We start from the raw sequence: 27937 nt of genomic DNA, 5'->3' as shown, positions 1-27937 counted from the left end.
TTTATCAAGAGTCGGTCCAAGTATGATAAGAGTTAATCCTAGGTAAACGTGAATCAGTGTCAACCCCACTTCCCCACTCATCTTAAATTTGTAAGAAGTAGTTTAATGAGATGAATATACATAGCAGAAAGACTTTTGGTCTAAATATCAAAGTTTATTGAAATAAAATATAATCTATAATAAAAAATACTAAGGGTGTTATCACTGGTTACAGTTCTAAGTATATTAACAAAAAAAAATCCAACATTTTAATCCAAGAATGATGCTATCCTTTTGGTACAATAACAAACATGAAATTAAATGTTGACTAATACTGAATAATTCTTTCAGAATTATTTTATACTTTCCCATCTATGTTCAATTTGCCTTTCTAGGAGTATCCTCCAAAAGTGAAACTTTTGAAACTTAAGACATAGTTTTTGGAATCAAATAGTTTTAGCATAATTAGCATATACAACTTTCTTCCATAGATATTCAGTTGAACCCTAAGCTGAGTAGATGCTTTAAGGTGTTTTAAAAATTTATTTCAATGCTCTTTTCTATAAATTTCTAGGGTTGCTATTATTCTTAAACTAGAATTGAAGCTGGTCATAAAGCAAAAGAGATGAATTATTTCAGAAGTAGAAAGAGCATTAAGATAGTAAAAGAAAGGAGGAGAAAAAAAAATAGGCACTCATAATCTGTAGACTTAAACTCTTTAAGAACTCTAGTTCTATTGGCCAATCTTGGCCTGGCACAAAGAGATCTATGATACGTCACAGCAGCTTCTTGACCCAAATAGCAAGACAGTAAAGTGTTTTTTTCTTGTCGTATTTCAAAGCCACTTTCCCTGCAGTCATTATACCATTTCACTTGCTACTCCCCAAATATGTGCCACAATCCAATTATTCTACACAATTCAAAGAAAAAGACTCACATGCACTAACTTTAGGAAATGACTTTCAGGGTACCTCTGAAGTTTTCACAAGTGAAGATTATCCCTTGTGCTGATTGTTGGGTAGCAATCATACATCAATCTTCAATCATATTGTCCTACTTGTGATGTGTGGATCTGTGAAAATAATAGTTGTCATTTTATTCAGGAAGATAGCCTTTTAACAAAAACCACTGGAAGCTTTTAAATTCCTCATCTTTAAAAATCTGTAAAGCTCTAAGATACCCTATATACTCTGGAAAAAATGGTTATTTCAAACAAGTAAGATGTAAAAAGGAACAACAAAAACTGACAAAACTGAGAGATGTATAGGACAGATTAAATTCCAGTCTTAGTCTTAAAACACATTTCATTAGTCAGAACTGCTCATTTCCACAGGTCACTGATTTGGTCATTTAAATGGGCATTTCGGTTTCCTGAATTCCTATTTAAAGCTGTAAGTAGTAGAGCCAAAGAAGCTAGGACACCTTCAGAAGAATTTTGCTTTGTCCACCCTCTAATCTAGGAGGCACCCCTATCTCTCAAGGTGTAGGATATTACAGTGGGGATAGATATGAAATTTTTAAAGTTAATGATGATAAATTATTAAGGATTTGAAGGAATTCTTAGAATTAATATTAGATGAAGTAAAGATTTACTGTAGAATAATAATACAACTTTTTCTCTTTAAATCTACTGTGTTTTAAAGCTTAAGTTTTATGTTTCTGCTATGGTATTTCAACACCTTATCTGGGATAATACCATGCCCTAAAAAGATCTATTATAGCAGACAAGTCTAAATCTCCTCCTTTCTCAGGACAATAGGACAAAGCTAAACTTGAGGCAATAGCTGAAGAATTTTACCCTGTTTTTTGAGTTAAATTTTTTGAGATCAGAAAAGTGAAGTTAGAAACTAGAATCCTTTATGTAAAATTATATATGCAAATCACAATTTATTAAACTCTAATTTCTAATGGTAGAAACAATGAGATTAAGTAAAGGACATGAATGATTAAAATTTAGATAGATCTTCAAAGTAAGTTAAACTTATCAGGGTCCTGCAATTTGTCCCTCAGATGCCATTATCCCTATTTTGCAATATATATTTTTTAAGAAGCCTTCAATTATAATTTTCGTTTGTTTTAAAGTGTTACTCAAGAAGAGTAACCACAATTTTTCATGTTTCTCAGTAGCATTAGAAGTGTTAGATATCAGTTAAAAAAAAAAAGACAATTACCAGAGAACCTAAGAACTCTGATGAGTTTCTTTCCTATTTTCAGTCATGTTCTAAAAGAAATTTAACTATATTCTCAAATAACATCTTACACTAAAAAAGAAAAATAATTTAAATAGCCCTAAAAAGGACAGTACTTAAAGAGATCTAAGTGAATTCCATCCATGCAAAAAGTTTATGTTTTGGTAACCTGATACCACTGTATTTTGTTCCATGAAGGAAGAGGCAAATAATCTAAATATCTGGATATATGAAAGATACTGGAAAAAACAGATTTTAATGCTTTTTATACTCCCAAAATAGTCCTGATTTTGATCCTACCCATAGAACACAAAGGGAACTATAACATAAATTTTGGGAAGAGATGATGCCATACTCAAAGATAAGATAATTCTACAAACTTTGACAGCATTAAAAAAACTGGCTATAGTAGTATTATCATTGGGGAAAAAATCTACACATTCAAGAACAAAAGATGTATAATATTTATAATTATTTAAATAACACTCTGTGCTTATACTATGCCCTTTATTCCAAAGTGCATAGCACTAAAAATGAGCATCCTTTAGATATTTAGAGTAAACTGAGGCACAGAAAGTTTGCAAGATAAAAGCCAAGGTTTTAGACAAAATGATTCAGAGTTTCACATTTCCCATTTCTTAAAATACAAATTACACACTATCTTTAATGTTTCCATCTTATTTTACCAAACATTAATAAATTTATAATTATAGTTTAAGTTGTATGCCCAAGCATTCTGTGACAGGCAAAATCCATAAGCTTTCCATCATGTTTTAAAATAACTGAATTGAACAGAAAAGTTAAGTGAAACACAATCAATTTGCTTTTTGCTTTAAAAAAAAAATTTTTTTTTTAATGATATTGTTTTAGGACACTTCTGGAAATTCTTGCCTTGATCTTTCTCCAGCAGGATTTTATAAATATCTGCTTTATATGCCAGCATGAATATGATAATTCTTTCCTTAACTATTTATTTGACTTCTAGTCCTCTTCCCTCTCAAGATCTTCTGTCTCTTAGTGAACTGAGTTGGTGATTCATTGAAACCAAAACATTAAGGTTTCGTGCAAGTACAAAGTGGTTAATGATGGTTTCAGTCAACTAATTTCCGATACTAACTTGCTTAATTAAGCTAAGATCAAAAAGTATGAGGCAGAATTCAAAACATAACACGGGTAAGTAGTCAAATACGAGAAATGTGAGACAAAAAAACCAAAATATATTCCAAAGCCTAATCCTAAATTTAAATCTATGACTCATTCAACTACTAACGACACCTTGAAACATTAAATAAGTTACTTTACTTATGTACACTGAACCAGCATCTTATAGGAAGTAGTCAATGCCAATTATAGCTGCCTCTAACAGCCTGGTGTGTGTATTCTTAGAATGGTGATTCTTAAATTTGAGGGAATGTTTCTAGATTACTTTGAGTATCTAATAGAAGTCATGGATTCTTGCTTCAGAAACATACCCACAAACACACCGGCCCCCCACAACACACACACCATGAGTACTTTTAAGTGTTGATAACCTATTATAAATCACAGTGTTGTCAATTCAATGGGGTTAGACAAGAAAATTTTCATATTGTTAATAAACACTGGTTACTAACCTTAAGGAATAGGCTTTGAAAGTACAAGAAAGTGCGGTGACCATATCCATTCGTTCATCCGCCTCTTTTGCTAGCTCTAATGGTTCATGCAGATGTGCCCCTAATCTAGCCTATAAATCTTAAAAACAAAAATGTTTAAGTTCTAATTTCTGCTAGCAGGGTACATGTAACAATTTTCAAGCATTACAAAATACTGTGAGGAAAGACTTAACCACTATCAAATTCCAATGTACCCAAACCAGCAGTCAAATATCTGAATATGTAATTTGTTGCCTTGAGCAAAATACAAGAAAATAAAGACATAATAGCTCTAAATTTTTTACAGCCTTCAAGGATGGGAAACCAGTATCTCTGAGAATTTTTTTTAATAGAATTAAACACTTATTTTCCCCCACAATATTCAAAGCAAACATTTTATCATTATTATTCTTGGTATAGCAAACTGAATTCCAGGAATGTAAGAAAGTCTAACTTGGAAATATTACATAGAAAAAGGCTGAATTAACAAACACATTACATTTCTTAGTTATTTTTTATAAGTATACATTGACATCTACTTATCTGATAGCAGCACTGCTGGTTTTGAGTGAGTTTTTTTTTTCTTCCAATGGGAATGCAGAATGGCAGTATTATCTTTGGAACAAATTAAGAAGACAGTAACAAATAACAGAAGAATAACTTCTATGCTTATATTTTTCAAGGGCAATAAATAGATAAGTATATAATTATGGAAAAATATGCCTCAAATTTTTTTTTTTAATTTCTCAGGGTTTATTGTTTTATTTCTTCGTAATAAAATATAATGCACTGTTACTACTATCTGTTCTGGGAAAAACAAACTCTGAGGTTTGTGTTTCCTCCTTCAACCAACAGAGTGATATTACTAATAAACCTGGACTAAGGTCTACTTGTTTGAGCCAATAGAGAATACTGTAGTATATCTTATTATTTTGCCAGTATATGCATATTTTGGGTTTTTATCAAGAGACTCACCAAATATTTTGTATGAAAGTTTTATACCCAAAACAGGTTCTCTGATGATTAATCATGCTAGCATAGGAAATTTGAAGGAATAACAAATGGTATAACATAAATAGACATGCAATACAGAAGGACATAAAAGATACATTTTGACCCTGGATATTTCCCTTAGAATCATTTCTTCCATAAATAAGACTTTACTTTTTACATATAGATTTATCCTATAACTGGTCTTGGATCACGGAGAATGTTAAGGACATAACTTAAGAAATCTAGACCACATTTTTCGTAGTCTTTTGTCACCCCAGACCACAAAAAACATTCTCCAAGTGGATGCTCAGGTTAGATTAAGATGCTCTTAAATTTACTGAGGCTTTGAATGTAAATCATGTAACTACCTGCAGCAGGAATAGTCTTTTCAAAAATGACTAAAACAAACTTTTAAATATAAAGCATATAAAAAGGACTATTAAGGATAGTTTTCCAAACTAGAGAAATACAGGAAAATATGTGTTACCTCATAATAAAGTTCAATAAATATTCTTTCTGAATCCTATAAACACTACAAGATGTTATAGGTTTATTTGGTTCTCATAAGTTAAAAAAATCTGATTGCTTTTACATAAATTCCTCCAAATTCGTATCTATCCTCAAATAGATTTTACTAATGCTTCTCCACTAGACTCAGAGATTATCTCCAACATCTTTTCAGAAATGTGCTTTTTTCTTGGTTTTAATAAGTATACTTAATTTTCTAGCAAATAAACATGATTTAAATTTTAAGGTTAAAGGTAATTCTAGAAAAAGGTAGACACTGAACTATCTCCTTTTCTACATCCCTATATTTACAAGGCCTAGCATCCACTGTGGTTTCCTCCTAATACTCACTTGTCACACTGTCAATAAATAGTAACTGTGGTCCAAGTAACCTATATTAAAGGTTTCAAAATTCCTCAAAATTTTACAACACTATAAAGTTATTAAGGTCTGATTTTGATAAGATATTAGTGTTATGTAATTTTTTTTGCTATTGAAAAGAAATACAAATATTGATTTTTTTCTATCTAAATTAAATCCAAGCTCCATTATCAGTTCTCAAGATATATCTAAAATGTACATTCCTAAAGAAAGGTAAAGCTGTTCAAGGGCTGAACTAGTCCAATATACAATTAAGGATTATTTATTCTTGTTATTTTTTGTCTTTTTTTTCTTTTTAAATCTCTATATTAAACCCCTGGTTTCTCATAGATCTCATAGATTAGATCATAATTTAACATTGTAAAAATTAATTTCAGAAACTATTGTGCTAATATTTAGATTTGAGGAAGGAATCAGACAAAATCAATTACCTCTATTCATTGTTAGAACAGAATATGAAATAGCTTACTAACTGATATGAATTATGAATGTCACTATGACACAAAATTTGCTGTGATTTGCTTATTTGGCTACAAGTGCAGTATTTTTCATGAATGACAACACACAGCATATCCAACTTGTAACATGAAACTCCAGCTCATAAAGAGTGTACTGTGTGACTTGAAAAAGTCTGATTGTAACTAAGTAACAACCTTTCCCCTGAAAAACATGAACAAAATCCATTGGGAAATCAGGCACAGACGGTATTTATCGGTTTTTCTTCCTTTCCTCCTGTGGTTTTGTTTCTGAAGACATATAGATGACTCCGAAAGAATCCAACACTTCTTACAAAATGACACAGCTATTTTTTTCCTTTTCTTTTTCTTTATCTTTTTCTCGAGGCTCCTTTCGTTTACGTTCACTATTCCCAGATTGTCTTCCACTTGATGGGGAGGCTTGTGCAGGCTGGCTTTGCTTTAAGAAAAAGAAACAGTAAGAAATTACCTCACCTTTTTGAAGGTGCTTAAGCATAGTTATCTAAGAAGAAAAACCCCAAGAGTGAAAGAAATCATTAATGGAAAAAGGCTGTTGGTGTATAGACTTGTTATATTACACAGTATCTGAGTAATTGGCTCTATCATTCAGGACAGATATAATTAATGTATCCATTATTCTGAGTAAATGGAATTTCATAATAAATAACTAGTATTATATTGCTGGAAGACTCAAATTCAAGAAATATTTATGTTAAAGTTTAGAAAATATTAAAGAAAAGGACACCTTTTGAAACTGTAACAGTTCTCTAAGATATCATTAAATACTATTATAATAAACAGATTTTAAAAGAAGGAAAAAAAATCCTGAGAACAGAGAGTATGAAATAAGTGTATTCTGTGAAATGAGAGAAATTTTTTAGTGAAAAGCTAAGCATAACACGATAGGTTTTCATTTTTAAGTTTGGTGTAGTCAATATTTGAGCTAGAAGTAGAAATGTTGTACCTATTTTAATGGAGATCTCTATATTTAAAGTTTCATCAGACCTTAAAGGGCATCATTCTTTCTCGTGTACTCAAACCAAAGGAACAGTTCTAGCATGGTACAGTTAAATGTAAAAGAAAGAGTATTTTTTTTTTCACTTAATGAAATGAGATTTAACAAACAGAAACCTTCTTAGTCACATCTGCAGCGCTTAAAATATTTAACTGGAAAAAGTGAAAAGTGGAAAGGCGCTAACCTTAGTTGAATACTTGGTACATGTCAGACATTGGATTAAGTGCTAACGTTATTTGTTCTTAACCACAAACTTAAGAGTTCAGTATCATTTTCTATTTTACAGATAGGAATAATGAGGCTAAGAGAGGTAGAGGACTTTGTCCTACGTGTTGCAACTAGTATGGGAAACAGAAGCAGGAAATGCAAATCCATATCTATCAGGCTCTGAAGTCTACATTCTTCCCAGTAGTACCTCATACTGCTTCCTAACTGATAGAAAAGATTTTGTTCCAACTAGTTTATATTCTTTGACGCTACTAAGAACTTAATAAATTTGATTGAAAAATCTTGCCATTACAACCTAAGAAAAAATAAATTTAACTAAAAAAGAAATATATTAAGGGAATCACAAACTTAGGACAATGCCATAAACCCTTTGGGTGCTAAACTGCTAACGAAACTGAAGAGTTAATACCTAATTAAAAAAATTTACCTTAGCACAAATTTCTTTATTGCTAAAGTGATCATTGTATTTAAGAATCAGAACACTAATTCTGCTCAATTCTGCTGTGAACCTGAAACTACTCTAAAAAAATAAAGTCTATTATATTTAAAAAAACAAAAGAGAGAATCAGAACACTGGTTTTTACCTGGGCCTGCGTAGAAGCAGAAGCAGAAGCAGCAGCTGCTGCTGCTTGTTCCTGTTCCTGGTAATACTGAGAAGCCCGTCTATCCTCCTCTTCTTGGAGTTTCTTTGCTAGTTCCAAATCACTGATTCCTTCAGGTATTTGTTCCCAGTTGAGCTCATGGCTCTGCTGTTCTTGTTGTAGAGATAATGCCATAAGGTAGTCCTAAGAAATTAAATTATAGCCATCTTTAGCTATGCGATTTTACCCAAGAACAGGTGTATGTAAATATAGAGGTTATATCTATAAACCTATGAGAATGGCTTTTAAAAAACATACGAGAGTTTAAATATAAAAATACAAGCTATCTATTTCTGTTTGGGAGTTATAAACATTTCAGCGATTCTGCCTTTGTTAAAATTCACTTGAAATTTGGCGGGGGGTTATAGGACAATGGTAGAGTGCATGCCTAGCATGCAAGATCCTGCGTTCTATCCCCAGTATCTCCATTAAAAAATAATAATAAATAAATAAACCTAATTACCTCCCCCCAACAACAACAACAAATTCATTTGAAATTCTTTCTAGAAGCAGTATGTAAGGCATTCAAGAAAGCTTAAACACAAGTCTGCAGAAAATTTAGACAAAATAAAAAAGCATAAAAAAGAAAGTTAAGATTACCATAATATCATTATACAGAGAGAACTACATTTAACGATTAATATGTAATCCACTTCGTTTTTTCTACATTAACAAACGCAAACACATCTCACAAGCCCTGAAACTACTAGGATCTGTTTTCTTTCCCATTTAATGTCATAAAAGTCTTCTGTTAAAAAAAAAATCATAAGAACTTCCCAAGATTATTTATTAAATACTCTTCCCAATATGACTTTTAAAGCCAGCATAGCTGTCTATCACACAATCATATTCAGTTACTTAACTACCGCCACACTCCTCCCCCTCACACAACCAGATTATTTCCTATTAAAAAACTGATGCATCTTTAGTTAAAAATTATATTATCTAACTTAACATCCACTTTTATTAAGAATCAGTGCTGAATGAAACTTGACTACTCCATGCACCTCCCTCAATCTACCCTTAAAATAAGAGAATTTTATTTTACTTTATTTTTAATTTTTTTTGAGAATTTTAAATAATCACAGAGGATAAGCAAAAGGTTGTTGAGTATGTTGACTATGATGACTGTCAAAGGAAAACCAAGAGTCCTAGAAATATTAGCATTTATTTTCATCAAGTATTTTGCACACTCATCACTTGCTATTCAAATGGCTGTTATAGAACTTAACATATATTAGTTGGTCAAATATCTGGCTCCCCAGCTTAACTGCAATCTTTGAGGACAGGACTGAATGATTTATTTGTGTCCCTAGGACCTAGTTACAGTGCCAGGAAATACGACTGCTCAGTGAATATAGGCTAAATGAATGCAGTTTCTATGCACTTGAATTGTTATCAGTGAAACATGTGCCAACTGCTTAACAGAACCATATTTCTGCCTCAGTTGAAGAAAATGTTCACATCCCTGTTATACTTTTAGTAATAAGCACACTTGTGACTCCAAGCCTGCTCACCTACAGCAGGCAAAAATCTCATCTGTCTCAGTTCTAAATGAGAATTCCACTCAGTAGGGCAGCTCCTGCTGTGTCTGTCCTCCTTACCTTGGACTATAAGGCTTAGAATACCCACCTACTCTTTACCCAATGCACTCTATTTTCAAACTCCCTCTTTTCTACTTTTTCTGACCAGCCAGAGTAGATCTCAAATATGTACTCGTCTCTTCATCTTTACCACCAAGGTAAGCTATCATCACCTCTGGCTTGGACCACTAGTCTGCTTACACCTGTGTCCTTCCTGTGCATTCTCCATATGGCAGGTTTTTTAAAGGTTAAGTAGTGATTGCTTCGGCAGCACATATACTAAAATGGGAACAATACAAAGAGTAGCATGGCCCCCTATGCAAGGATGACATGCAAATTCACGAAGCACTCCATATTTTTTACAGAAGTACAAATATAATGTACACATGAATACGTAATGTTATAAGCTAATGTTACCTCAATTAAAAACAAAAAAAGTAGATCATGTCCGTTCCATGTTAAATACTTGGCGTATCTTCCCTACTACAATTAGAATAAAATTCAAACTTTACCATGACTTTCATAGTTCAATATAATCCAATATAATCTAGCCTTCTGAACCTAAGTGTATAATTAATGTACATGCAGAATGATCACTTACCTATTTAGGAAGTGTCAGGAAAATTTCACACGTAAACTAATGAACAAATCTTGACTTCAAAAGTTTGGATACTAAATTCACATTTGAAAGGAAAGAGCATTTCAAACAATAAGAGCAGACAGAACAACAGTCTACCTGATCTATCTGATCTTGTTGTCCTCTGTATACAGTTTCAGGATCTGAAGGAGGCCGCAGATGAAATTCTGAGTCACAGAAATTTCCATCACCATCGACATTGTGCAGGCTTTCCCAAACAACTTTTTCTTCCGTGAGAAACCCCTGGTCTGTTACCAACAAATACAGTAGACCCTTAGTAAGAAATAAGAGAAAGAACTGTTAAATTGATCAAAACTAGTTAACATAGGAGAAACTGTGTAATCTGTTTAAAACATAATTATTCCTATTAGTTAGATCTGCACAACATAAGAAACAGTAGACCAAGTACATATTTTATTTGCTCATTGAATTATATTCACATGGCTCTGAATATAGATTATAATTGGTACACTGCACTGCAATGAGAAATAAGAGTTCTTGGCATGCTCAACTAACTCATAACTTATAAAATAGCCTTTGGGGGTTTATAACCTCATTTCAAATACAGAAAAATACAAATTCCTAAAAATACATCAGATAACAAGTAAGACACAGTCACAATAAAATGATAACACATTGAGTGGTTTTTAAAAAATTAAGCCTATATGACTAATCTAATCCATACCAATTTTCCCTCTCTCTTCACCTTTAGCTGTTCTCAATTTGTACACCAACAGTCCTTTGCACTTATTTCTACTATCGCACTGAATCACATTGTATGATGATTGTGTTTTCCTGCCTCGTTCCCCAGACTAGTTTTAAATCTCTCTATCTCTGGATCTAGTGTAGGGTGTATCATAAAGTTGGTGCTTAATGTTTATTAAATCAATCAATGAACTCATAATGTATTTATAGTCACTACCAAAGAATTTAGCATTTTTCTCTAATTGTTCATAAGCATTAGTTCCAAGTCCAAACATACGTAAAGTGTCCCTAGTATACCATATAAAATTTGTAAGCCATTTTTCCTTTAGATCTGCCAAGGATAAAACTTTTCATTTACTTGCTCAGAGTTCCCATTGGTTAATATACTGTTTATTACACAAGAATCATACTTTTCATGTTCTCATCTGTACATAATATAAATAATTAATAATAAGAAATTCCTTTAAAGAGTTTGGTGGTGAGGGTAGAGAAATTAATGAATTAATTCTGAAGCTTAAAAAAACTAAGTGATTATTGTTCTTGAACATTTACTATGTGTCCAGCACAGCTATGCCTCAAGTACAGCGTCTTTCCTATTGTCCAGTAGCAGTTACATTCAAGAGTGTGTAGAATACTCCCTGACTTCAGACTATACTACAAAGCTACAGTAATCAAAACAGTATGGTAGTGGCACTAAAACACACACATACACAAGTCAATGGAACAGGACAGAAAGTCCAGAAATAAACCCACACACTTATGGTCAATTAATCTATGACAAAGGAGGCAAGAATATACAAATGGAGAAAAGACAGTCTCTTTAATAAGTGGTGCTGAGAAAACTGGACGGCTACATGTAAAAGAATGAAATCAGAACATTTTCTAACACCGTATATAAAAATAAACTCAAAATGGATTAAAGCCCTAAATGTAAGACCAAATACTATAAAACTAGTAGAGGAAAACATAGGCAGAACATTCTTTAACATAAATCTCAGCAATATATTTTTTTGGATCCATCTCCGAGAGTAATGGGAATAAAAGCAAATATAAACAAATGGGACCTAATTAAACTTAAAAGCTTTTGCACCACAAAGGAAACCATTAACAAAATGAAAAGACAACCCACAGAATGGGAGAAAATATCTGCAAATGACATGACTGACAAGGAACTAATTTCCAAAATATACAAACAGCTCATACAGCTTAATATCAAACAAACAACTCAATCAAACAATGGGCAGAAGACCTAAACAGACATTTCTCCAAAGAAGGCACCCAGATGGCCAAAAGAAACATGTAAAGATGCTCAATATTGCTAATTATTAGAGAAATGCAAATCAAAACTACAATGAGGTGATACCTCACACCAGTCAGAATGGCCATCATCAAGCGCCCACAAATGATAAATGCTGGAGAGGGTGTGGAGAAAAGGGAACCCTCTTACACTGTTGATGGGAATGCAGTTTGGTGCAGCCATTATGGAAAACAGTATGGAGATTCCTCAAAAAATGAAAAATAGATTTACCATATGATACTGCAAAACCCACTCCAGGACATACATCCATAGGGAACTCTAATTCAAAAAAATGTTCACAGTAGCACTATGTACAGTAGCCAAGACATGGAAACAACCTAAATGCCCATCAACAGATGACTGGATAAAGAAGATGTGGTGTATATATATATACAATGGAATACTACTCATCCATAAAAAAGAATAAAGTAATGCTATTTGCAGCAACATGGGTAGACCTGGAGATTGTCATTCTAAGGGAAGTAAGCTAGAAAGAGAAAGAAAAAATACCTTATCTGTGGAATCTAAAAAAAAAAAAAAAAAAAAAGACACAAATGAACTTATGTACAAAACAGAAACAGACTCACAGACACAGGAAACAAACTTACGGTTACCAGCGGGTAAAGGAGATGGGAAGGCATAAATTGGGAATTCTAGATTTGCAGACACTAACTGGTATATATAAAATAGATAAAAAGTAATTTTATACTGTATAGCACAGGGAACTACATTCAATATCTTGTAGTAACCTATAATGAAAAAGAATGTGAAAAGGAAAATATGTATGTAAAAAAGAAAAAAACCTCATTAACAAAAAGTACTTAGGAATAAACCTGACCAAGGAGGTGAAGGACTTATATGCTGAGAACTTTATAGAAACTATGAATGATACAAAGAAATGGACAGATATCTCATGTGCTTGGATTGAAGAACTGATATTGTTAAAATGGCCATACTACCCAAAGCAATTTACAGATTTTATGTGATCCCTATCAAACTAATATCCCATGACATTTTTCAAAGAACTAGAACAAATAATCCCAAAATGTATATGGAATCATAAAAGATCCACAATTGCCAGAGCAATCCTAAGGAAAAAGAACAAAGCTGGAGACATAACCCTCCCAAACTTCAGATAATACTACAAAGCTACAGTAATTAGAAGAGTGTAGTATTGGCACAAAAACAGACATATGAGCCAATGGAACAGAACAGAGAGCCTCGAAATAAACCCACACACCTATGGTCAATTAATCTTTGACAAGGGAGGCATGAATATACAATGGAGAAAAGACAGTTTCTTCAGCAAGTGGTGTTGGGAAAGCTGAACTGTTGCATGTAAATCAATGAAGTTAGAACATTCCCTCACACCACATACAAAAATAAACTCAAAATGATTTGAAGACTTAAATATAAAACATGATGCCACAGAACTTCTAGAAGAGAACATAGTCAAAACATCCTCTGACATAAATCTTAGCAATATTCTCCCAGGGCAGTCTACCCAGGCAATAGAAGTAAGAGCAAAAAGTAATAAATGGGACCTAATAAAACTTATATGCTTTTTCACAGCAAAGGAAACCATAAACAAAACAAAAAGACAACCTATGGACTGGGAGAACATATTTGCAAATGATGCAACTGACAAGAGCTTAATTTCCAAAATATACAAATGGCTCATACAACTCAACAACAACAAAAAACAAACCACTTAATTTTAAAATGGGCAGAAGACTTAAATACAAATTCCTCCAAAGAAAATATACAGATGGCCAAAAAGTACATGAATAGATGCCTGAAATCACTAATTATTAGAGAAATGCAAATCAAAACTATAATGAGGTATCACCTTACACCAGTCAGGATGGCCATCAACAAAAAAGTCTACAAATAATAAATGCTGGAGATGGTGTGGAGAAAAAGGAACCCTCTTACACTGTTGGTGGGAATGTAAATTAGTGCATCCACCATGGAAAACAGTATGCAGGTTCTTTCAAAAACTAAAAATAGACTTACCATATGATTCAGCAATCCCACTCCTGGGCATATATCCAGAAAAGAGTAAAACTCTTAACTTGAAAAGATACATTCACTCCAATGTTCATAGAGCACTATTCACAATAGCCAAGACACAGAAGCAATCTAAATGTCCACTGACAAATAAGTGGATAAAGAATGGAATACTACTCAGCCATAAAAAGAATGAAATAATGGCATTTCCGGTAACATGGATGGACCTACAGATCATCATACTAAGTGAAGTAAGACAGACTAAGAAAGACAAATATCATATCACTTATACGTGAAATCTAAAATGCAATACAAATGAGCTGATTTACAAACAGACTCACAGACAGAGGAAAAAACTTATGGTTACCAAAGGGGAAAGGGAGTAGGGGAGGGATAAATTAGGGATTTTGGGATTAGTAGATACAAACTAGTATATATAAAATAAACAACAAGGTCCTACTGTACAGCACAAGGAAGTATATTCAATATCCTGTAATAGACCATAATGGAAAAGATTATGAAAAAGAAAAAAGAACACACACACACATATGCACACATATGCATACATATAACTGAATCACTTTGCAGTATACCAGAAACTAACTCAACATTGCAAATCAACTATACTTCAATAAAGAAACTAAATTACCTTTCCTAGGTAATCCTTTTTGTCCTGCCAACATGGATTCTTCCTTGTTGGTCTTGGCCTGAGACAATAATGGCATTTGATATGACATGAGTGCCAAAAAAGCATAAAGATCCTTTCTGCAAATCATAATAAAAATAAGCCCCACTAATAAATAATGCAGCTTAGATACTTTTGACTGATTGCCAGCTTACTAGAGACTGGCAGGTTTTTTATTATTATTATTATTATTATTATTATTATTATTATTATTATTATTATTATTATTATTATTATTATTATTATTATTATTAATTCCCTAGTTATAGACACCATTTATCTGTAGCAGAGAAATATTCTATCCAGATATTAAATTTATCTTTTGTTGCAAGCTCATCTGGAATTCCATGGCATGAACTGTGTTTATATTCTAGGTGTTCCAAGGAGTTCACAGAGGTAGGAAGATGGGCAATATAGTGATTAAATATCAAAGCAGCCCTAAAATCTCAGGGTTCTTTAAAAGTCAAATGTTAGAAGGCCTTATGAAGATCTAATGCAGTATTTAAAGTAGGCATATATTGTCTGAAGAAACAGCTTTCTAGTTTTTCATTACTCATATTCTTATTATATCACAGATGCCCTGGGGTTCAAGTTTATAAAGTACAGACACTCTAACAATCCAGGTATCAGTGGTAGAGAGTAACAGGTTTAATGCTGAACAGGTTTAACAGAACAAGGGCCCAATCTTCCATTTTCTTATTTCCTTATCAAGAACACCTTCCCTAAATTTTATTAAGCATCCCTTTAGAGCTTCTAGTTCTACACTAACAACCACAAAAGTGTTACAGATTTTGTTGTAAGTCAGTTAATGAATCATTGATCGATGAAGAGGGAAAGTGTCTCTGACTCTTAGAAAGAACGTACTCATTGGGTAATCCGCCAGAAGTAAAGCAAGTCTAATTTAAAAACTCTCAGGACTGGAAATATAGTTCAATGGGAATATAGGAAATAGCACTGAGAGGATTATAATGAAGCATATATAAATAGCCCAAAGGCCCATAAAGATTCCTGGAAAACACAGGAATCCTACTGAAAAGGAGTTACTTCACCAAATGTTAATACATCGTCCTTGATTAGATCCTGGTTTGAACAAACTATCCATAAAACCATTTGGAGAACAAATGAGGAATTTGAATATGCACTGGATATGAGATGATATCAAAAATTATAAACAATTTTGTTAAATAAAATAATGGAACTCTGCTTGAAAGGGAAATGTTCTCGTTTAGAAATTCATATTGAAGTATAAGCAAAAATAGAAAAAGATGAAAAATAATATAACATTATTGTTAAAAGTAGGTAATAAGTATAATAGGCACACATTAAATTATTCTCACTACTTTTCTGTAAGTTTGTAATTTTTCATAATAAAAAGTTAAAAACAGCATTACTGTTTCACTTTGGTAGTCCCTATTGCAGGCAATAGTACTTTCCCCTAGATACTGGCTACCAGGATAGTTGTTCCCAACTATTCCTTCTATAAAAATAGAACTACCTAGTGAAGAATAGTGTTTTATTTGCTTTAGGCAAATATTTATAAATTTGGACAATATCATCATCATGTTCATAATACCATCACGTTCCTAAATTCCTTAGCTCTTCTAGTCTTTGTTGCACCCCCCTAACAAAGTCCCAAATCTAGAATAGCAAACTAGCTACCTTTACCAGGCCTACAATCTGAAGAATACTCCCCCAGAAAAATCACACAAGTAGCATATTCATGTAATAATTACCATCCTCAACACTGCCTAGTGATTCTTCTTAATTTCTCTATTTTAACACTTTCTCCCACATGCTGTAAAAGAGCATTTTAATTTTTTTCGTGATGTCAATATTCTTTTTTTTTAATCAAATATAGTCAATTTACAATGTTGTGTTAATTTCTGGTGTACAGCATAGTGATTCATATATATAACACACACATATATATACTTTTTCATTATAGGCCATTACAAGGTATTGAATATAGTTCCCCATGCTATACAATGTAAATCTGTTGTTTATCTATTTTATATAAAGTAGTTAGTATCCACAAATCCTGAACTCTCAATTTATCCCCCCCAACCCTTTTCCCCTCTGGTAACTATAATTTTGTTTCCTATGTCTGTAAGTCTGTGTTCATTTTGCAAATGAGTTTATTTGTGTTCTCTTTTTGTTTTTATTTTTTTGATTTCACATATAAGTGATATCATATGGTATTTTTCCTTTTCTTTCTGGCTTACTTCACTTAGTATAATGATCTCCAGGTCCATCCATGTTGCTGCAAATTGCATTATTTTATTCTTTTTTATGGTTGAGTAGTATTCCATTGTATATATGTCCCATATCTTCTTTATCCAGTCATCCATCGATGGACATTTAGGTTGCTCCATATCTTAGTTATTGGAAATAGTGTTGCTGTGAACAGTGGCGTGCAATTGTCTTTTCAAATTAGGGTTTCCTCTGGATATATGCCCAGGAGTGGGATTGCTGGCTCAAAGGGTAAGTCTATATTCAGTTTTTTAAGGAATCCCCATAGTGTTTTGCAGCATAGAAATGGCTGCACCAAATTACATTCCCACCAACAGTAGATGAGGGTTCTCTTTTCTCCACGTCCTCTCCAGCATTTATCGTTTGTGGATTTTTTTAACGATGGTCTTTCTGACCAGTGGGAGTGATACCTCATTGTAGGTTTGATTTGTGTTTCTCTGATAATTAGCAATTTTGAGCATCTCTTTTTTAACAAAGGTAAATCCCTTTCATTTGTGAAAATGTCTATCCTTTCCAACTCCTTAGGAGCCTTCTAACATCAATTATCTCCTCTCCTGAATTTTCAAGATTTCTCTCTCTATTGCGTCAATATTTAAACACAATCAAGTCTCATATTAAAAAACAAAAACAGCCCTCTCTGGATTCCACACTCTACTACAGCTATGAGCCATTATGTCTGTGCCCCATCACAGACAAACTGTTCCAAATGTGTTTCTAGTTTCTAACATCCCATTCATTTCTTAACCAATTCAAACCATCTCCATTTTTCTTGAAACACTCTCTCCCTGTTGATTTACTTGATACCATATTCTTTTACATTCTCCTTTTGTTCTTTTATTTTTCAGTCCCCTTTGCCAGTTCACACTCCTCTAATTGATCCTTAAATTTTGGCACTCTTTACATCTCTGTCCTAGGACTTATTTTTTCTTCTTCGTCCACATTGTACTTGTAAATCTCCTCCTCTCCGCCAAATTATTATCTGCACACAAAACTTCTTCCAGTCTTAAACCATTTACCCAACATTTCCACTTGAGGGGACAGCTGAGAAGCAGCTCTAACAGTTCCAAGGCTGATTTCATAACTTTCTTCTCTTCTAGTGTTCTGTGTTTCAATAAAGAGCACTATCATTCATCCAATTGTTCATGCTCAGAACCCAGAAATCATTAGTTCTTTTTTTTTTAATTGAAGTATAGTACATTAAAACATTGTGTTAGTTTCAGGTATATAGTAAAGTGATTCAGTTATGCATACAAATTTTTTTCAGGTTATTTTCCATTATAGGTTATTATAAGATATTGAATATAGTTCCCTGTGCTATACAGTAAATTTTATTATTTATCTATGTAATATATAATGGGGTGTATCTGTTAACCCCATACTCTTAATTTATCTCTCCCCTTACTTTACTATTTGGTAACCATAAGTTTGCTTTCTATGTCTGTGAGTCTGTTTTTGTTTTGTAAATAAATTCATTTGTATTATTTTTCAGATTCCACATATGAGTGATTTGTCTTTCTCTGCCTGACTTAGTTCACTCAGTATGTTAAACTCTAGGTCCATCCATGTTGCTGCAACTGGCAATACTTCACTCATTTTTATGGCTGAGTAATATTCCATGTATCTTTATCTATTCATCTGTTGATGGATACTTAGGTTGTTTTCGTGTCTTGGCTACTGCGAATAGTGCTGATATGAAGATTGGGGTGAATGTATTTTTTCAAATTGGAGTTTTCTTTGAATATATGCCCAGAAGTGGGCTTGCAGGATCCTATGGTAAGTCTATTTTTAGTTTTTTAAGCAACCTGCATGCTGTCCTCCATAGTAGCTGCACCAATTTCCATTCCCACCAATAGTGCAGGAAGCTTCCTTTTTCTCCACATCCTCTCCAGCATTTATTATTTGTAGACTTTTTAATGATGGCCATTCTGGCTGGTGTGAGGTGATACCTCATTATAGTTTTGATTTGCATTTCTCTAATAATCAGTGATTTTGAGCATCTATTCATGGACCTTTTGGCCATCTTTATGTCTTCTTTGGAGAAATGTCTATTTAGGTCTTCAGCCCATTTTTAAATTAAGTGTTTTTTGTTGTTGTTGAGTTGTATGAACCATTTGTGTATTTTGGAAATTAAGCCCTTGTCAGTTGCATCATTTGCAAATATGTTCTCCCAGTCCATAGGTTGTCTTTTTGTTTATGGTTTCCTTTGCTGTGAAAAAGCATTTAAGTTTGATTAGGTCCCATTTATTTTTATGCTTTTATTTCTTTTGCCATGGGAGATTGACCTAAGACAGCATTGCTACAATTTATGTCAGAAAATGTTTTGCCTACATTCTCCTCTAGAAGTTCTATGGTCTTACATATAAGTCTTTAAACGATTTTGATTTACACGAGGCTTCCCAACACCACTTGCTGAAGAAACTGTCTTTTCTCTATTGTATATTCTTGCCTCTCTTGTGAAAGATTAATTAATCTCTATTCTGTTCCACTGATCCATATGTCTGTTTTTGTGCCAATACTACATTCTTTTCATTGCTGTTGCTTTGTAGTATTATCTAAAGTCTGGGAGGGTTATATCTCCAGCTGTATTCTTTTTCTTCAGGATTGTTTTGGCAATTGTAGGTCTTTTACGGTTCCATATAAATTTTAGGATTATTTGTTCTAGTTCTGTGAAAAGTGTCCTGGTTAGTTTGATAGGGATTGCATAAAATCTGTAGATTGCTTTGGGTAGTAGGGCCATTTTAACAATATTAATTCTTCAATCCAAGAGCATGGTATATCTTTCCATTTCTTTGAGTAATCTTCAATTTTCTTTATCAATGTTTTATAGTTCTCAGCATGTAAGTCTTTTACCTCCTTGGTTAGGTTTATTTCTAGGTATTTTTTTGACACAATTTTTAAAAAGACTGTATTTTATTTTTTCTGATATTTCACTGTTAGTGTAAAGAAATGCAACAGATTTCTGTATATTAATCTGATATATGCTAGTTTACTGAATTCACTTATTAGTTCTCATGGTTTTTGTGTGGAGTCTTTAGGGTTTTCTATATAGAATATCATGCCCTCTAGATATAATGACAATTATACCTCTTCTCTTCCAACTTGGGTATCTTTTATTGCTTTTTCTTGTCTAAATGCTATGGCTAGGACTTCCAATACTATGTTGAATAGAAGCAGTGAGAGTGGGCATTCTTGTCTTGTTCCACACTTTAGCAATGAAGGCTTTCAGCTTTTCATATTGAGTATTATATTGGCTGTGAGTGTGTCATAATTGCTTTTATTATGTTGAGATATGTTCCCTCTATACCCACTTTGGTGACAGTTTTTATCATGAGTGCATGTTGAATTCTGTCAAATGCTTTTTCTGCATCTATTGAGATGATTGTGTGGTTTTGTCTTTTCTTTTGTTGATGTAATGTATCACATTGATTTGCATATGTCGAACCAGACTTGTGACCTTGGAATTTGATCATGGTGTATGATTCTTTTTATGAGTTGTTGGATTCTGTTTGCTAATATTTTGTTGAGAATTTTTGGCATCTATATTCATCAAATAGATTAGCCTGTAATTTTCTTTTCTTTTTTTTTTTTTTTTTTTCCTTTTTGGAGTGTCTTTGTCTGGTTTTGGTATCAGGGTGATAGCAGCTTCACAGAATGACTTTGGGAGTATTCCCCCTCTTCACTCTTTTTGGAATAATTTGAGAAGGATAAGTATAATTTCTTGTTTGTATATAAGGTGGATTCCCTAGTGAAATCATCCAGTCCTGGAATTTTGTTTGCAGAGAATTTTTAAATATTTTAGATCCTATTTCATTCCTAGTGATCAATCTGTTCAAATTAATCTGTTTCTTCTTGACTCAGTTTTGGCAGGCTGTTATGTTTTTAGAAACCTGTTCATTTATTCCAGTTTGTCCAAGTTGTTGGCAAATAACTTGTTCATAGTATTTTCTCATGATTTTTTTTTTTTCTGCAGTATTGGTTGCTATTTCTCCTCTTTCATTTCTTATTTTGTGTGTTTGGGCACTCTCTCCTTTCTTCTTGGTGAGCCTGATTAGAGGTTTGTCAATTTTGTTTATCCTTTCAAAAAGTCAGCTCTTGGTTTTTACTAATTTTTTTTCTATTTAAAAAAATCTCTATTTTATTTGTTTCCTCTCTGATCTTTATTATTTACTTCTTTCTGCTGACTCTCAGTTTTGTTCTTCTTTTTCTAATTCTTTTAGGTGGTTGCTTAGGTTAGGTTGTTTGAGATTTTTTGTTTGTTTCTTGAAGAAGGCCTGTATCGCTATGAACTTCACTCTTAGAACTGCTTTTGCTTCATCCTATAGATTTTGTAAAGTTGTGTTTTCATTGTTGTTTGACTTGAGGTATTTTCTGATTTCCTCTTTCATTTCATCATTGACCCATTGGTTTTTTTAGTAGCATGTTAATTAGCCTCCATCTAATGTGTTTTTTGTTTTGTTTTGTTTTGTTTTTTTGTCATTTTTCTTCCTGTGGTTGATCTTGTTTCATACTGTTGTGGTCAGAAAATATGCTTGATACTTCCATCCTCCTTCTTATTTTTCACACCTTAATCACCAAGTCTGGTTGATTACATCTCCTAAATGTCTACAGAATCTCTCTACTCTCCATTTCTTTATCATAGAGTTCAAGTCACCACAGTCTCTTACTTAGCCTCCTGCAGTAGTCTCCTAACTAAATCCAAATCCACCCTTGTCTCAAAGTTCAAAGCACCTTACTGTTATACAAAGAGCAGGGAGACATACATCAGTAGTGATACACTGTTAAGTCATAGGATAAGGTTTACTAAGAAAAACTTAGAAGCAGAGAAGTAGAAAAAATGCACACATTCTCTGAGCTATCATTATCTCACAGAAATGCATACTTAGTCCAGAAATAGACCCAATGTAGAAAGTACTCCAGGACAGACTCACCCTTCCCAAACACAAAGGAAGACTAGGAATACACAGCTGACTAGTAAAGAAATTCCTGTTCAGGGATGTGGTCTTGATAAAAAAGGGAACATCTACAGCTCAATTTTGGGAGGTTGTAAAACCACCACCAATGACACCTAGAGACCTTGTTTTCCCAGTTGAACTATTTCACCACTGGTGAGAAAACAGAGAAAGAGAGAGAGAAGGAGAGAGAGAGAAAGAACAAAAAGAACCACTAGGCCATCAGAAGACCAAGATCTACTTCTCCTCTTAACTCAGGACTCTACAAGATCTAGCACTTGCCCATCTCTTGAGCCTCACATCATGCCTCTTATTTTCTATGCTTCAGTCACATAAGCCTTCTTTTAATTCCTTAAAAAGTTAGGTTCTTTCCTTCCTCAGAGCCTTTGCACACATGTTCCACCATCTGCTTAGTTAACCTTTTTTCTTTCTCCTTCCTCTTCTCCTTTTTTTTTTTTTTTTTTTTGTGCTAACTGATAAGCTCCAAGAAGATTTATTTTTTAGGTCTCAATTTATATGTTACCTTCTCAAGGAAATCTTTCCTGATATCCCCAGATATGTTACGTCTTAATAAAAGCACTCAAAGCATGTTGCATGTACCCTTTACAGAGTGTTATCTCAGTAGAAATAATAAGTACTTCTGCAATTATGTAATACCTGTCCTATGCCAAACTAGGAGGTCCTTAAATGGCAGGAACCATAGATGCCTTGCTCAGGCTGCAGTCCTAGTACTTAGCTGAGCACCCTGACATAATCATGCTCAAGAGATATTTGTTAAATGAATGAATGAAGTGTGGACTTGAGGAGATCAGGTAAAGCAAGATGACTTACTATGTAATGATAATTCTGATTTTGAGGTTCTTTGGCCTTAGATTTCTGAGGAGTATGGATAACTCTGGGCCCATACCTAGTACATGTCTAGCTTAATTATGGGAACAATACAAATAAAACCTTGCTATAACCAACAGGGAAGCAGGAGGACTAGGGCTTCAGAGTATTTTTATATAAGCAAACAAATCATTATTTTACACCACTTTGCACACTTCACTGATTAAAGTGTTGAAGGAAATATGACTTCAGTAAGTTTACTTTCATTTAGAAAAATAAAACATATTTACCTAGAAAGAAAATTGTTAACTAGATACTCACCAGCAAGGGCAAAGTAAGGATGATGTGGCCCATAACAACTAAGGGATCCTCAGCCTTAGCTGCATATTAAAATCATCCGGGGAGCATTTTAAAAATATTGATGCTCAGGTCCCACCACCAGAGATTCCAATTTAATTCAGTTGGTTGTGGGCTCTGGGCACTGGTATTTTTTTTTTAAGAGCTCCCCAGGTACTTGTAGCATACAATCTGGGTTGAGAACCCCTGGTTTAAGGAGAGAAAGAGTAGATTTACTGAAGAGTTAGCAATTTGAAATGCTTCTTAAAAGATAGGTGAAATTTGGATAGGCAAAAAGGAGTGAGAATTCTCACACAGGGATTAAGGAATAAGAAATGGCAGTAAAGGAGCAGAAATGGAAAAATATAAAGTGTGTATAGGGATTAAGGGTTATTAATAAGGAAATAGACCATTATAGCTGAAGCAAAGTGTTGGCACAGTGGGACAGTAGCAAATACTAGTAAAAAAATACGTTTTTACTAGTAATAATAGTAAAAAATACATTTTTATTCTTTAGGCACTGGGTGCTCCTAAATATTTTTGCTATGTTATTGATATGATCAGAGCAGTATTCTACCACAGAAGACCAGGGATAAGTTGATAAACTCCTGAATTAGGTGGTAGCTATAAAAACAGAAGGATTGAAGAGATAACAAAATGATGAATTAGTAAGATTTTTTGGCAGAGCCATAAACAGCATGATAAAAAGAATTTAAAGTCACAACTTTAATAATGGAAAACACTATCAGAAAGACAAATTTTGATTCTTTCCTCTAAACTCCTTCAGCTCTCAAATATAAACATTCTTCATTAGCAGTCACCCTGATTCTTTCTCTAGGGTTTATCTTTTTTTTTCTTAGAAGGAAAATAATAACTATGTTTAAATGAAGTAATCTGTGAAAAAGGAGTTGAGACAAACAAAAAGAAAAAGTGATTTGAAGTAACAAATTGTTAACCCATTCTATTCTCAAGAATTATTTGATAATTACCTTTATAATTTGATGGTTAAAGAATATTATGGTAATATTTTCTATTTTTAAGCAGATCATAAGACATCTCTAAGTCAAATTCATTTAGTTTAGAATAACAATAGCTATTTCTATATCATACCTTGTATTTGGTCATGGTGCTAAAATGATTATTCCGAAAGAACACACAAAGTTCTCCTTCCTGAACTGTTGAAGTTAGTTCACATAATCCATGGTATGTCAGTTGAGTGGCTGTGTTATTTAGAAACTGCTCAGCTACAAAGCCTATGGAACCAATGCATAATATTAGATAAAAGAATAATTTCAAAATTAAAAAGTTTTTCTATTTACATTGTGTTTCAAGTATGAAGAAAGGCCAATCAAAATAAGACTCTTCCTACTATATAAAATGATGGCCCTAAATTTGAGATTCTTCTTTCTAATTCAGCTATGGAAGATATGTCTGTAGATATTTATATCCTAAAGAAACAATTATATGAAATTCTTTTTAATCAATAAATGTATTTATTTATACCACACCTATTTCCAAAGAAGATTTCATGTGACTTGCAATAAAAGACACAGACACAATAAAACTAAAACCCATTAAAACAAAAAGGCATGAGTGAGAAACTTAAAAAGTGGATAGGAACAAATGTACGTGAACAGCCACTTCCCCAATAGATAGGTGTTTAGAAACTGAAAGTAGCCTGAAGAAATTTAGTTGCTTAAGATTTTTACAAAGACTCCAGATAATTCTCAATTCACAAATTGCTCAATTCTTGCCTTAAAATTAAAAGTAGGTGTAAGACTCAACACAGAACAGTGGGATAACTGATGACATTTTTACCCTAACCTCCTCTAACATTTGCCACTCATTATGTTGATGTATCAAGTTCAGAAACAGAAATTATCTTTTGTTTAAAAAACATAATGAAATAAAGTTTTCTGGTGTTTAATTTAAAACATATAAGTACAGTTGACCGTCATTATTCATGCGAGTTCGTATCTGCAAATCTGCCTACTAGCTAAAACTTATAACTCCAAAATCAATACTTGTTCCACTTTCAGGATTATTCCTGGGTATGTGCAAAGCAGCAAAAAAATCGTCACCCAACACGCACATTCTCCACTGAAGTCAAACAAGGAAACACTCTGCCTTCTTGTTTCAGCTCTCATACTGTGAATATATGTCGTTTTCATGGTCTATTTAATGCCAAATTTTTAAGATTTTTGTGCTTTGGTGGGTATTTTCACTGTGTAAAATAGCCCCCGAGCATAATGCTGAAGCTAGTGTTCCTAAGTGCACAAAGGTTGTGATGTGCCTTATGAACAAAATACATACTTTTGCAGCTTCAGTCAGGCATGAGTTACAGGACTGATGGCTGTAAGTTTAATGTTAATGAATCAATAATATAAATTAAGTAAGGTGCCTCTGAACAGAAACATACATTAAGCAAGGTTATATATTGATCAGTTGATGAAAATCTTGTGACCAGAGGCTCACAGGAACCTAATCTTGTGTGGGTCACAGCAACTGTATAGAACATAACTACCAGTAATAATGATAACCAATTATATAAATATTTTAAAAGCTTGCACTTCTCTTCTCTCCTTCTTCCTCTTCCTTCCTTCTTTTGTTTCCTTCCTTTAATAAAGAATAGGGGGTAAAAGAATGCTGTAAAAAGTTCTACAGGTGAGCAAGGAGATGCAGATATAGGGAGTAAAGAAGAACCCATGTTAGAGAAACTAATACCTCAGCAAGAAACTGAAAATAAACTTGGCAGGACCAGAGGCAGCTGCATAATATAGGTTTATTCCACTTCCTCACCATCCCTCACTTTTGGTGTCAAGTCACAGCACTTGACACTTCAAGGAGCAAAGTGGCTGCAAAAAGTTAGTGATATAGCACACTATTCCAAGGAATTATTCAAAGGGAGCGGGGAGGTGCAAATAATTATACAGAAGGTCACAGCCAAAGGAAATTTATAGCACATTTTCAGCTTCTTGCTTTTATACATCTAGAATTAAGACCCCCTCACCTTGATTACTATCATTACTTTGATAAGTACTAAGTTATTGAGAACATATTAGCTACATACTAAAGCACTTAAATATTATATAGCATTTAAAAAGTATTATGACTATGCTGAGAAGTACCACTGCTGCCTGTAAGATTCCATTTAACTAAATACTTCCTTCAGAAAGATGTTTCTAAATTCCCCTCCCAGGCCTCACTCACACAACATCTTCTCTCCAAAGAAAGACACAAAAATTCAGTGCAGATATAGTACAACATTACTTTTGTGTATGAAAGTCAACAATTCAATACTAGAAAGGTCTTTCTCAGCTAATTCATTCATTAGAGTAGGTGTCAGAGAGAATAAGTGACGTGCTTAAGAACATAAGACTAGTTATGGCAAAGTTAAGACTGAAACCCAGGAGAAATAATAGTATTAAGTTAAAAAATTTAGTGCTGATTATTATAAATGCAAACTGAACTTTATTTCCCCCCAACCTGTAAACCATAGCCCTAATTTACACTTACAAAGAAAAATGTTTAATTCTTTTACTAACTCTTAAGCAATGCCACCCTGTGATTTTAGTGTAATATTAAAAAACCTAATCTAGTTTCAACTTTTCACAACCAATTAAACAAATTATGGAGTTTCAAAGCACAATATCAGAGATTACTCATTAATTACAAATGGCAAAGGGCATCTTTCCAACAAAAAAAAAAATCTAGTAAATATCATTTTAAACATATTTGAACATCATCAAAAATGGGATTATCAGATGTCATGGGCCACCTCAGATTTGCTGCACTAGAAAAGATACAATGTCACATATATAGTATTCCCACCAAAAATATATACCCAAATCTACTATCATGCTATCTCTGTTATCATGAGGTAACAATCAGATGAATCCAAACTGAGGACTATTCTGACAAACAACTGGCCTGGACTATTAAGAAAAGTAAACACCACAAAAGACTAAAAAGAAAAAAAGAAAAGAAAAAAGGTTAGGGATTTGTTCTAGATTATAGAAGACTAAATTGATACGACAATTAAGTGATCCTTGATTGGAGCCTACACTGAAAAACTTAAAAACTATGAAGAGCATTACCAGGAAACCGGGGAATTTTGAATGTGAACAGTATGTTATATAATAGTATTGTGTCATTGCTAAATTTCCTGAAATAAGTGCATTGTGATTATATAGGAAAATTCTTTGTTCTTAGGAGACAAATATTGAAGAGTTAATGGATAAAGTGCTATAATATGTGCAACGAACTGTTATATGATTTAGGAAAAAACTGTGTGTGTGAAATTAAAAAGCAAAAATTCAGAATGTTAATAACTGGTGAATTTAGATGAAGTGGATTTATGTGCATTCATTGTGCTATTCCAACTTTATAGGTTTGAGATTTTTCAAAATAAAAGAGAAAGAAAAACAAAAGAAAATCAATATTATTTAATCAAAAATAATACGAACTCAAGCTGTAATCTTCAGTGTTTATGGCACATAATAAAGGCTCAATAAATATCTGAGTAAGTGAATATCTGGAATAATTTCCTTAAGCATCAATTTTTTTTTTTTAACCTAGAAACAACTGTTAAAGAAGAAACTACTGAAAGAGCATCTG

General features: G+C 33.1%; 1 protein-coding gene and 1 non-coding gene across 5 annotated transcripts in view; one reads left to right on the top strand and one right to left on the bottom strand.

Annotated features, from left to right (window-relative positions):
• Positions 1 to 133: 133 nt before the first annotated feature.
• Positions 134 to 27937, bottom strand: part of MINDY2 (MINDY lysine 48 deubiquitinase 2) — a 67229-nt gene continuing 39425 nt past the window's right edge. For 2 of the 4 annotated variants that reach the window (XM_045506243.2, XM_074366208.1), the window contains 4 exons: positions 24431 to 24573; positions 10360 to 10533; positions 7984 to 8184; positions 134 to 6595 (listed from right to left, as the gene is read on the bottom strand). In XM_045506243.2, the coding sequence (XP_045362199.2) occupies positions 6467 to 6595; positions 7984 to 8184; positions 10360 to 10533; positions 24431 to 24573 (647 nt within the window). In that variant the 3' untranslated portion in view covers positions 134 to 6466. Of the gene's footprint in view, positions 6596 to 7983; positions 8185 to 10359; positions 10534 to 14921; positions 14980 to 24430; positions 24574 to 27937 lie in introns of those variants that run through there. The other 2 variants (XR_012507695.1, XM_074366209.1) reach the window with 2 other exon arrangements.
• Positions 9879 to 9983, top strand: LOC123612658 (U6 spliceosomal RNA). The gene has a single exon (XR_006719949.1). It is a non-coding gene; the product is annotated as a U6 spliceosomal RNA (small nuclear RNA).

The sequence above is a fragment of the Camelus bactrianus genome, chromosome 6, assembly GCF_048773025.1.
Source record: "Camelus bactrianus isolate YW-2024 breed Bactrian camel chromosome 6, ASM4877302v1, whole genome shotgun sequence".
In the NCBI taxonomy this organism is placed as follows: Eukaryota; Metazoa; Chordata; class Mammalia; order Artiodactyla; family Camelidae; genus Camelus; species Camelus bactrianus.
Note: the sequence above shows the minus strand (reverse complement) of the source record. Positions and strands in the feature narration are given on the sequence as shown.